General features: G+C 41.5%; 1 protein-coding gene across 1 annotated transcript in view; it reads right to left on the bottom strand.

Annotated features, from left to right (window-relative positions):
• LOC122559576 (structural maintenance of chromosomes protein 1B-like) overlaps positions 1-11,888 on the bottom strand; it is a 140,920-nt gene that overhangs the window by 5,143 nt on the left and 123,889 nt on the right. Inside the window, exon 23 of the mRNA XM_043709282.1 lies at positions 6,068-6,137. Coding sequence (XP_043565217.1) covers positions 6,068-6,137 — 70 coding nt within the window. The remainder of the gene's footprint in view (positions 1-6,067; positions 6,138-11,888) is intronic.

Here is an 11,888-nt window from a genome sequence, read left to right as displayed (position 1 = left end):
TGGAGAAATCTGAGTTCATCCCTTGTGGTTGGAGGGTTCCTAGGCTGAAGATGAGGCGCTCTTCCACCAGCCGTCGTGTTGATATGATCTGGCGATGGAGGAGGTCCAAGGACCTGCATGTCCTTGGTGGAGTGGGAAGGGGAGTTGAAGTGTTGAGCCACGGGGTGGGGTGTCCCAGAGGTGTTCTCTGAAACGTTCCGCAAGTAGGCGGCCTGTCTCCCTAATACTGCATCGGGTGCAGCGGATGCAGTAATGATGTGTGTGGAGGTGCAGGTGAATTTGTGGCGGATATGGAAGGACCCCTTGGGGCCTTGGAGGGAAGTAAGGGGGGAGGTGTGGGCGCAAGTTTTGCATTTCTTGCGGTTGCAGAGGAAGGTGCCGGGAGTGGAGGTTGGGTTGGTGGGAGGTGTGGACCTGACGAGGGAGTCACGGAGGGAGTGGTCTTTTCGGAAAAGACCATAACCAGACAACATTTTGTAGAACTCTTTGAAAGGGTTGTTGTAAGAGTTTCCACCATCTGCTCAACATCCCATTTCTCAATGTTTTGAAGGATACGTTTTTCCAAGTCAGAAATTGAATGGATCAGTTTAAAAGCAAAACTTAAGAGTTTTTGATCGCACTTTGTTAATGAACCTTTCCTCTGGTAACAAGGTGTTCAAGTTTTTGTTTGAATTCATTCAAAAATAGTTCAATATTATCAGCTGAGATTTTTTTATAATGTCAGTGGTTGCCTTTACAATTTTCTGTTGCAGCACCTCTGCAGTAACAAGTACTGGGTAGCACAGTGGCTCAGTGGTTAGCACTGCTGCCTCACAGCACCAGGGACCCAGGTTCAATTCCAGCCTTGGGGAACTGTCTGTGTGGAGTTTGTACATTCTCCCTTTGTCTGTGTGGGTTTCCTCCCACAGTCCAAAGATGTGCAGGTCAGTTGAATTGGCCATGCTAAATTGCCCATAGTGTTAGGTGCATTAGGCAGAGGGAAATGGGCCTGGGTGGGTTACTCTTCGGAGGGTTGGTGTGGGCATGTTGGGCTGAAGGGCCTGTTTCCACACTGTAGGGAATCTAATTTAAGTAAAGCATAGACTGTTTATTATTCAACCATTTACAGTGGTTTAGCATTTACTCTTTTACTCGATCTTGTTCAAACTTCTGGGTCTGTTCAATGTATTCAGAGTACTTGTCAAAGCTGTTGAGCTTTTTTTTAGACACAGCATAATACCCTCTTAGAGGTTTTTGCATGATTTAAGTTGTGATTTGCTCTTCTAATATGATCCACAATTGCTGAGCCTAGATGTCGGTTGAGATCTTCCAACAGAGCTGGCTTCAGGCAGGAATTGCTGAATAGTTTGACACATGTTTTGCTCTGGCCCTCACGGGAAATATACATGTAAATATCGCAAAGTAATAATTTCTCACACTTGCTAACCTCTTCACCAGACTATGTTTATCACAAAATTGATCGAGCATCTCCAGAAACCTCTGAATGGCTTTGCCACACATGGATTTTCACATCTGTACTTAACAACTCATTCACCTTTACCCCCACGGAGTGTCTGTAGATTTCTGTCCACTTCTCTTAGAATTCATTATAAAAGAAAGAGGTTGGAATCTTTGCCTCTCTTCACCAGTTGTAAATAATCTTCACATTGTGATTTCAATCTAAGTGATTTATTTGTTTCCAGTAAATATTCAGATTCCACCCATTCTGCTACATCCTCTTTTTTCAAGTTTCCTCTACTTTGACAGGAGGCATTTAGCCCAGCATGGGCTACATAAAACTTTAAATATTTGCAGGAAAAATGGTTTGCTTGCTTCCACATCTCGCTCAGTAATTTTCCATTCTACACTGCTCAGAACAACAAGGCTCTTCCCAAATGCAAGTTTCCCAGTGAGTATTCTCCCATGCTTCCTCATATTTTCTCTCAAGGTCTTTTCCATGTCTCCCTTGCTATTGGATTCCAGCAGTGTAGCGACTTAAAATGTGGTTTCAGATTGCTTTATCTGATCAGCGCTTTCTCACATCTCCTCTTTGTGTTTCAAGCTCCTAACCAAGTGACTCAAAACTCGCTGCTATCTCTGTTTTAAAATTCTTAATCAGATGTGCCTGGTTGATGTCGTCATTGAAATATTTCTCCATCACATTCAGTATTTGGCTTTTTTTTTAAACCGATCATCTTTAAAATTTCGATATCTAAAGTTTCTCTGAGTTGCTAAAGGTCTCATTTGCAAGTTGGTAATTTGATTATTTGCTTTCTGAAGCCAGGAATATACCTCATTCCTCAGCTTCTATTTCAATTATGAGTACTTCTCTGACAGTCGGTTGTATACTTTCGCCACTAAACTGTTCCTGAAACTGAAAATCACATATTTCATTCTGGCCCATGTACAGGTTATCCAGCTGATGAATTCTGAGATGGTGGAAGGTCTTTTGTTGAGAAAATACTGCAAAATATTGTGTTTGAGCACTGACACCTTCTGACTGTATTCCACATTAACTGATGCCATCAGTAGAGTCCCACACCACATCCCTGAGATGTTCCAGTTGTTTGTACATGTATATCTGGAGGTTGGGGGGGTATTATAAGGACCTTAGAGTTTTAACTAATGCAGTTATTATGCTGATGATTCATAATTGTTTAACTGTAGCTACAGTCTATTTATTTTAATAAATAGTGATTCTTGTTAAGTACAGAAATCTGGTGTGAGATCTCTGTCAACCTGGATTTGAAAGTAAGATAAATTGGGGAAGTGGGTGGCACAGTGGTGAACACTGCTGCCTCACAGCACCAGGGATCTGGTTTTAATTCTAGCCTTGGGTGACCATCTGTGGGGAATTTGCACATTCTCCCCATGTTTACATGTTTCCGCCAGGTGCTCTGATACCCTCCCACAGTCCAAAGATGTGCAGGTTAGATTCCTCTTAATAAATTGCCCTGTGGTGTCCAGGGATGTGCAGATTAGGTGGCTTAGCCATGGGGTAAAACCCCATGATGGGTTACATGGATGGGAAAAGTTTTGAGAGTTGCACACTAAATGGCTTCTAACTGCACAGTAGGGATTTTCTGAATTCAGTGTGTATTTTTAAAGTCTTTATTTTTTTGTAAAGATCTTGGGTCTTCCAGCCTGCTACTCCTGTGAGAGGTAACAGATCTAAAATGTTTCTGAGTAGGTTCTGCAATGTACTGCTCTAAGAAACCATCACTGATGCACTCAACAATTCAACCTCTGTGTTCCCCACATCAATCTGATTTGTTCAGACAATATGCTGATTAAAATCATCCATGACAACAGTATCCTTATATTCCTCCACTACTTTCTAATTTATACTTTGCATTACAATGAAGCAACTCTTCAGTTGCTTACTGATGACTCCCACCTGTGACTTCTTTCCCCTACTATGCCTTGTTTCTATCGAAATAATTCCACATCATGATCTATATCACTACCCATCTGCATCACTACCCATCACTGCACTGATAGCTTCATTTATTAACAAAACTACCCCACTCCTTTTCATTTTCATCTGTTCTCTCAGAAAACTGACAACTTGAGTATCGAATTCCCAGTCTTAGTCACCCTGCAACCACATCTCCAATAATAGCTATCAAGTCACATTAATTTCTATTTGTGGCATCAACTCGTTTAACTTGTTACAAAAATAACTTATTTTCAGATAAAGAGCTGTAAGCTTTGACGTTTTAACCAGTATTACTTATTCTGGTTCTAATTTTTGCTGCACTTTTCCATGTGTAGTTTCTAACCTTTCATGTCACACTTTGATTTTTATTCACGTCTTCACTACCCAGCACTTCTGCTTTGTTTCTTTTTTGATTTTTAAAAACTCCCCTCAATTGAACACTGCTCCCAATGTACAATGATAGCTATATGATTCAGTAATCCACTTCCCAGCATTGTTTAAATGAAGCCTGTCCCAATAAAACAGTTCCCTCTTTCCTGAAAACTGCTGCCAGTGCCCAGGAATTGGAACCATTTCTCCCACACTAATCTTTAAGCCACGCATTTATTTCTCTAATCTTATTTACCCTACACCAATTTGCATGTGACTCAAGTAGTAATCCAGAGATGATTACGGTTTTGCGGTTCTGCCTACTAATTTAGTCCCAAGCTGCTCAAGAAACCCTCAAAGAACCACTTTCCTAGTCCTATCTATGTCATTGGGGTTTAACAATTGGATCCTTTACCTCTCATTCTTTTGTCCAGAAGAGATGTCTTGAACAGTAATATCAGTAGGCAACACAGCCTTCAAGCTTTCAATCTTTGTTGCAAAGAACAGTATCTGGTACAACCCTGCTTAGCATTGTCGAACAGAGACCTAGGGGTTCAGATACATAGTTTTTTGAAAACTGTGTCACAGGTAGACAGGGTGGTTCAGAAGGCAATTAGCATGCTTGCCTTTATTGCTCTGACTTTCAATTTCCCAAGCAGCTGACTGACCATGTCCTGGATGGCGATCAAATAATGTCATTTATTGTTGCAACACATCTTGACTGCTGACAGGTGCCCTTGACTAAGAACTTCTTCCCTTAGTCTTCAAGATATGGTCATTTGTTTGGAGCATATTGTAGTTTTCTGCGTGAGCTGCTGGCACACCCTGAGCTGTGATGTTGACTTGACACAGTGTTGTATACAGCAAAACATCCAGCTGCTTGACTGCTCACTGCTGGCAACTATGACCACTGCCTTTGTGTCTGCACTAAAAGGCAAGTCAAGATAGGAGTACTGTGGGCTTGTACATTCTGAATTATGCGACAGCAAAAAAACATGGTAAGGCAGAGATACTGTGGGCATCCAAGTCATTGTGAAGTGCTGAGGAAGCAAGCTAAAAGCTCAGCGAGACACCTTCCTCCAATGCATAGGATGGGTGCCTATCCTTGTGCATAAACTGGCCTGGCAACATTGCGATGAAGGGTGTAGGTGAGCTCCAAAGTATAATGCTGAAACGGTGAACTGCACAAGAGGGAGTTGGAAAAGTGCCATGATAATGTGGTAAGGATAATGGGAATCCGATGTCATTTTCCGTGGATGGGGGTATAGCACTTGCTGCCATGGTGCATGCCCTGAGATTAGGAGGGAATGCTAGCCAATAGAGGCCCAGAGGAGCACATGGAAAGCCAGAGCCACCAGATATCCAATAAGACTTTCCTGCCCTATCTAGTTTCACTTGCTACCTGGGAAGATAGTGACTCACAGATAAAATCAGATGATAATAGTGAGATGTTAATACATGCATGTAGGTCTCTCTTTGCTCAGTAGTGAGAATCTCATCTCTCTGTTAAAACAGAGACAGTTCGGCGAACAGAACCACAACAACGAGCACCCGAGCTACAAATCTTCGCACAAACTTTGAACAGTAGAAGAGAAATCAGACTTCCTTGCTCCTCGACTTTGAGGACCTCTTTTTCCGAGCTGTCACATTTTCCCACCTTACTTGCCATTGCCAATGTTGGTTCAGGGTCTGGGAAAGTGTAAACAACTGTAATAGCCCATTCAACTCAAACAATCTACTTATGCTCCACATGAGCTTCCTCCCTTCTTTCCTCATGTAATCCTGTTATTTTCTTATCTCTTTTACTTATTGAGTCTCTACATAAATAAATTTGTACAATTCTTCTCAACCAATCCCTCTGGTAGTGAGTTCCACATTCTCATCATTCTGGGCAAACAAGTTTCTTCTAAATTTGCTGTTTGATTTCTTGGTAACTATTTTTACATTAATACCCTCTAGTTTTGCTCTTCCTGGTAAGCACATAAACACACTTTATGCTTATTCTATCAAAACCTTTTGTAATTTAAAATACCTTTAATAAGCCATCCTAAACTTCCTTTTCTCAGAAATAGAAGAGACCATAGGTAACTACACATTTACAGTAGCATTCTTGTAAATCATTTTTACATCCTCTATTGCACCAAAGTTTAATACAAATGCAACTTATCAATGCTATGCCAATCAAAATAAAATTTTGTTTAACTAGAAACCTAGGAATTCTTTGGCAAATTGAGAACAGTAATTGATGGAGCATGCACCCTGACAACACAGAATACTTACTTTTCCAATATTTGTGTTATCCAAAGCAGCATCGACTTCATCCAACACAAAGAAAGGGGCAGGTCGGTAGCTGGAATAGACAAATAATATTTTAAAGTACATTTTTAAAATGAAAGTAACTTCTTTGGTGAACATAAAACCTATTACATTTGTAACAGTGGAGACTGGCAAACTAATCAGAATTACAAAATTAAATGAAGTGTCTAAAGTTTCTCTTCAGAATGGATTGAGGGCAAATAGAAGGATGAAATATCATTGTAAAATACCTGTTTCATAAAAATAATAAAAGCAATGGGCTGCATGTATATCATATATTGATTTTCACATTAGAAGTCAATATGGGAAGGTACAATCCATTTTTAACAGCAGCTTGACCCAAAATACTTATTCAGGGATAGGTAAATCAAACAACATTAGTCTATAATTTTGCATCTGAACTATAAATTTTGTGATTAATCATGTAAGCCCTTTTCCTCTCACTTAATTTTGAAAAGACAAATCCTGCAGTTATTTTCCAATATACCTCAATTTCTAGTTTGATTAAAAAGGGCATTATTATATAAACAGCAGCAAACATTTACTTTAAAAAGTGCATATATTGTAGAATTTGCACTTATCAGTACAAATAGTTCAATACCCTATTTACTTGCAAGTATAATGTGGTGTGCTCTTTTTTAAATTCAGGGTGATCTGTCAGCATTATTCATGATTGTAACTGTTCATTTTTACGTTCATTGGGAGGACAGAAAATCTACCTAGACTGATCCTATTTCAAACAACATACATCTCTTGGCATGGGTGAACATATGTACCACAAAGATTGGAGTCATTACTTAAGATGATTGCAGCTAGGGCCAACAAATTTGTGGACAATGCAAGGAGGTCCTTGAAATAATTCCACAGAGCCCAATCGCCCCTAACCAAGTCACTCTTTATTTACACATGGAAAGTCTTTGACACTGATCCAGGGCCGAGTATCAGGATGTCTTGACAGTCCCGTTTTATCTGTCGCTGATTGGACCAGTTTAACAACATAGGGCTGACCTCATTACAATCACTAGATCCCTTCTCCTGAGTCCAAGGACATAGGCTGGTTCTTTTTCTTGGAGCTCTTCCTGGGGTATTTTAGCACTGGGTTATATTCCTCTGACTCTGCCAATGGATACAGGTGGCAAGTAGCACAAAGTAGCTGGCCTCTTGTGCCTGAAGCCTATCGGTAGAAATTTATTCTCTTCTTCACGAAACAAAGGCAGTGACGCTGCAATACTGGCTGTGTCCATCCAAGATCCCAATGCTTGACGGAGAAGGAGAATCCATGGGATCCACTAACCTTTCTGACAGTTCCTAGAAACCAGGCACATTTTGCTCCCACCTCGTTTGCAGCTTTCATACGAGCCACGTGTTTGTTCAGGACCTTTGCTGAACCTGACCTTGTGTCAACCATGCCTCTTACCAATGAAGGGCCATTCTCATGATTCTTACACCAAACTTCATCCCCTGAAGTAAACTGTCTCGCTTGCTTAGCAGAGTCTTGTGAACTGGCATTCCTGATGCCATTTCGGGTTTTTTTTCTACATCCCCACACCCCCTTCCCAGGTTTGGGAGATCAGATCGAACCTGTGCGAAGTCTTCTGCCCGTTAGCAACTCTGTTGGAGCTGTAGTCTGTTTCATTAAGCCTACCTTCAAAATTTGGATGGCTCTTTCTGCCAGACCATTGGATGAGAGATGATATGGAGCTATCCTTGTATAAAGTCATACAGATGTACAGCACTGAAACAGATCCTTCGCTCCAATTTGTCCCTGCTGACCAGATATCCCAACCCAATCTAGTTCCACCTGCCAGCACCAGGCCCATGTCCTCCAAATCCTTCCTATTCATATACCCATCCAAATGCCTCTTAAATGTTGCAATTGTACCAGCCTCCACCACTTCCTCTGGCAGCTCATTCAATACACATATCCCCTCTGCGTAAAAAAAAGTTGTCCCTTGGGTCTCTTTTATATCTTTCCTGTCTCACCTTAAACCTATGCCCTCTAGTTCTGGACTCCCCCACCCCAGGGAAAAGACTTTGTCTATTTATCCTATCCATGTCCCTCATGATTTTGTGAACCTCTATAAGGTCACCCCTCAGCTTCCAACACTCCAGGGAAAACAGCCCCAGCCTATTCAACCTCTCCATATACCTCAAATCCTCCAACCCTGGCAACATCCTTGTAAATCTTTTCTGAACCCTTTCAGGTTTCACAACATTTTTCTGAAAGGAAGACCAGAATTACATGCAATATTCCAAAGGTGGCCTAACCAATGTCCTGTACAGCTGCAACATGACCTCCCAACTCCTGTACTCAATACTCTGACCAATAAAGGAAAGCAAAAAAAAAAGCCTCCTTCACTATCCTATCTACCTGCGACTCCACTTTCATGAAGCTATTAATCTGCACTCCAGGATCTCTTTGTTCAGCAACACCCCCAGGACCTTACCATTGTGTGTATAATTGCTGCTGAGATGTACTTTCCCAAAATGCAGCATCTCACATTTATCTGAATTAAACTCCATCTGCAACTTTTCAGTCCATTGGCCCATCTGGTCAAGATCCTGTTGTAATCTCAGGCAACCTTCTTCGCTGTCTACTACACTTTCAATGTTGGTGTCATCTGCAAACTTACTAACTGTACCTCTTATGCTCAAATCCAAATCATTTATGTAAATGTCAAAAAGTAGAGGACCCAGCACCGATCCTTGTGGCACTCCACTGGTCACAGGCCTCCAGTCTGAAAAACAATCCTCTACCACCACCCTCTGTCCTCTACCTTTGAGCCAGTTCTGTATCCAAATGGCTAGTCCTCCCTGTTTTCCGTGAGATCTAGCCTTGCTAACAGTCTCTCATGGAGAACCTTGTCGAACACTTTACTGAAGTCCATACAGATCACATTTACTGCTCTGCCCTCATCAATCCTTTGTTACTACTTCAAAAAACTCAATCAAGTTGGTGAGACATGATTTCGCGCACACAAAGGCATGTTGACTATCCCTAATCTGGTCTTGCCTTTCCAAATACATGTATATCCTGTCCCTCAGGATTCCCTCCAACAACATGACCACCACCGATATCAGGTTCACTGGTCTATAGTTCCCTGGCTTGTCCTTACCACCTTCCTTAAACAGTGGCACCACTTTAGCCAATCTCCAGTCTTCCGGCACCTCACCTGTGACTATCGATGTTACAAATATCTCTGCAAGAGGCCCAGCAATCACTTCCCTAGCTTTTCAGAGTTCTCCAGTATACCTGATCAGGTCCTGGGGGTTTATCCTTTTTTATGTGTTTCAAGACATCCAGGACCACCTCCTCTATAATATGGACATTTTGCAAGATGTTACCATCTATTTCCCTTCAGTCTATATCTCCCATATCCTTTTCCACAGTAAATACTGATGCAAAATACTCATTTAGTATCTCTCTCATTTTCTGCGGCTCCACACAAAGGCCGCCTTGCTGATCTTTGAAGGGCCCTATTCTCTCCCTAGTTACCCTTTTGTCCTTGATGTATTTGTAAAAATCCTTTGGATTCTCCTTAACTCTATTTGCCAAAGCTATCTCACGTCCCCTTTTTGTCCCTCCTGATTTCCCGCTTAAGTATACTCCAACTACCTTTGTACTCTTCTAAGGATTCACTTGATCTATCCAGTCCATACCCAACATATGCTTCCTTCTATTTCTTAACCAAACCCTCAATTTCTTTCGTCATCCAGCATTCCCCATACCTACCAGCCTTTCCTTTCACCCCAACAGGAATATATTGTCTCTTGTTATCTCATTTCTGAAAGCTTCCCATTTTTCAGCCATCCCTTTATCTGCGAACATATGTGCCCAATCAGCTTTTGAAGTTCTTGTATAAATCCTCTGTGCAACAGATTTGATATTTATCATTTATTTAAGGGTGTTTACCATTTGTTTAAAATTGCCACAAAGGTAAACCAATCCGTTGGGCTTCACAATCGGTTTGACCAGTGCTGCTCAGTATTCGAACTGGACTGGTTGGATGATTCTTTTGCTTTCCAGCCTCTGATTTTGCTTATAAGACAAATTGCACAGGGCAGGCCTTGCAAAATTGTGGAATTGCATACTGGTTAATGTACAAGGTGGCCTTGGCTCCTTTGATAGTCCCTAGACCTTCCTGAAAAAAATTCCTGGTATTTAATTCGGACTTGACTCAGGCATCCATTTTCTAATTGAAAAATATTGAGCCAGTCCAGGTGAATCATTTTCGACCAATTTCGCCCCTGAGCGTTTTACTACAATCAGTGGACTACTCATAAGAGAGTGGAACTGAAGTTGTATCCTTAATTTCCAAAGATTCCCCAAGCTGAGGTCTTGAACAAACATAAGGGTTAGATCACTGAAATGGTCGCTCCAGTACTGACCTCCATTAGAACTGGGTGATCATTTAACCAGACATTTATTTTGATTGGTTCTAATTTAGATATTGAGAAGCAATTTCACAATTCCAAACCAGACATAGTTAAAAATCACACAACACCAGGTTTATTTGGAAGCACTAGCTTTCAGAGCACTGCTCCTTCATCAGGTGGTTGTCAGATGTGGATGGACTTTCCAGCATGTGCACTCTCCTGGATACTGGCCTATGAGTTCTCTTACTCACTTTAGATCTAATAGGAGCATTTTGCAATCATGGTCCACATACTGGTAGCAACTACAATGGCTTGCTAGCCCAAATACTGAAGAAAATTTTAACCTTTTGACCAAGGCTTGACTTTGTTTTGTGGTTTTGTTGTGGACTCAAGTGATGATCCCAAGCTGAGTCAGACTGGTGAGGGTGCCCACTTCCATCGGAATATCCTGCAACTTGTATGTTCCATTTTCAGTGATAAAGCCAGTTGTACTGCCTGTTTGAAGTCCAGTTGGGATTCCGCTATTAGGCTCTTTAGCATAGTTACTTCGTTAATCCTACATACCAAACGGTCTCTCAGCATCTCATTAAGAGTTGAACCAAGGCACATGCCTCCGCCAGTCGTCCTAACCTAATCAAAAATCCCAGTATGGATACTTGTGGTTCTCGAATTGGCAAGTAAAACTGAGTGTCTCAGAATAAGGGGAGGCTTGGGGTCATAATGTTCTTAAATAAATCTGTCAACTTTTGAAAGTTGTAGTATCGGGTGCCTCAATGAAAGTTAAGCCTCTAATAACTGAAAAAGCTACAGGCCCACAAGCTGACAGGAGAATTACTTGTTGCTTTTCATTTGCTCAATGCCATTTGTCCAGAAAGAATAACACATTTTTTTCCATATGCTGGGCCCAGTCTTTGACAGCAAGACCAAAGAAGTCAAGCTTCCCAAATAATAAGACCATAAGACATAGGAGTGGAAGTAAGGCCATTCGGCCCATCACATCCACTCCGCCATTCAATCATGGCTGATGGGCATTTCAACTCCACTTACCCGCATTCTCCCCGTAGCCCTTAATTCCTTGTGACATCAAGAATTTATCAATCTCTGCCTTGAAGACATTTAGCGTCCCAGCCTCCACTGCACTCTGCGGCAATGAATTCCACAGGCCCACCACTCTCTGGCTGAAATATCTCTGCATTTCTGTTCTGAATTTACCCCCTCTAATTCTAAGGTTGTGTCCTCCCTAATGGAAACAATTTCCTAGCGTCCACCCTTTCCAAGCCATGTATTATCTTGTAAGTTTCTATTAGATCTCCCCTTAATCTTCTAAACTTCAATGAATCCAACCCAGGATCCTCGGCCGTTCCTCGTATGTTAGACCTACCATTCCAGGGATCATCCGTGTGAATCT

The sequence above is a fragment of the Chiloscyllium plagiosum genome, chromosome 19, assembly GCF_004010195.1.
Source record: "Chiloscyllium plagiosum isolate BGI_BamShark_2017 chromosome 19, ASM401019v2, whole genome shotgun sequence".
Taxonomy (NCBI): Eukaryota; Metazoa; Chordata; class Chondrichthyes; order Orectolobiformes; family Hemiscylliidae; genus Chiloscyllium; species Chiloscyllium plagiosum.
The sequence above is the reverse complement of the archived record's forward strand: the minus strand, read 5'-3'. Positions and strand labels throughout refer to the sequence as shown.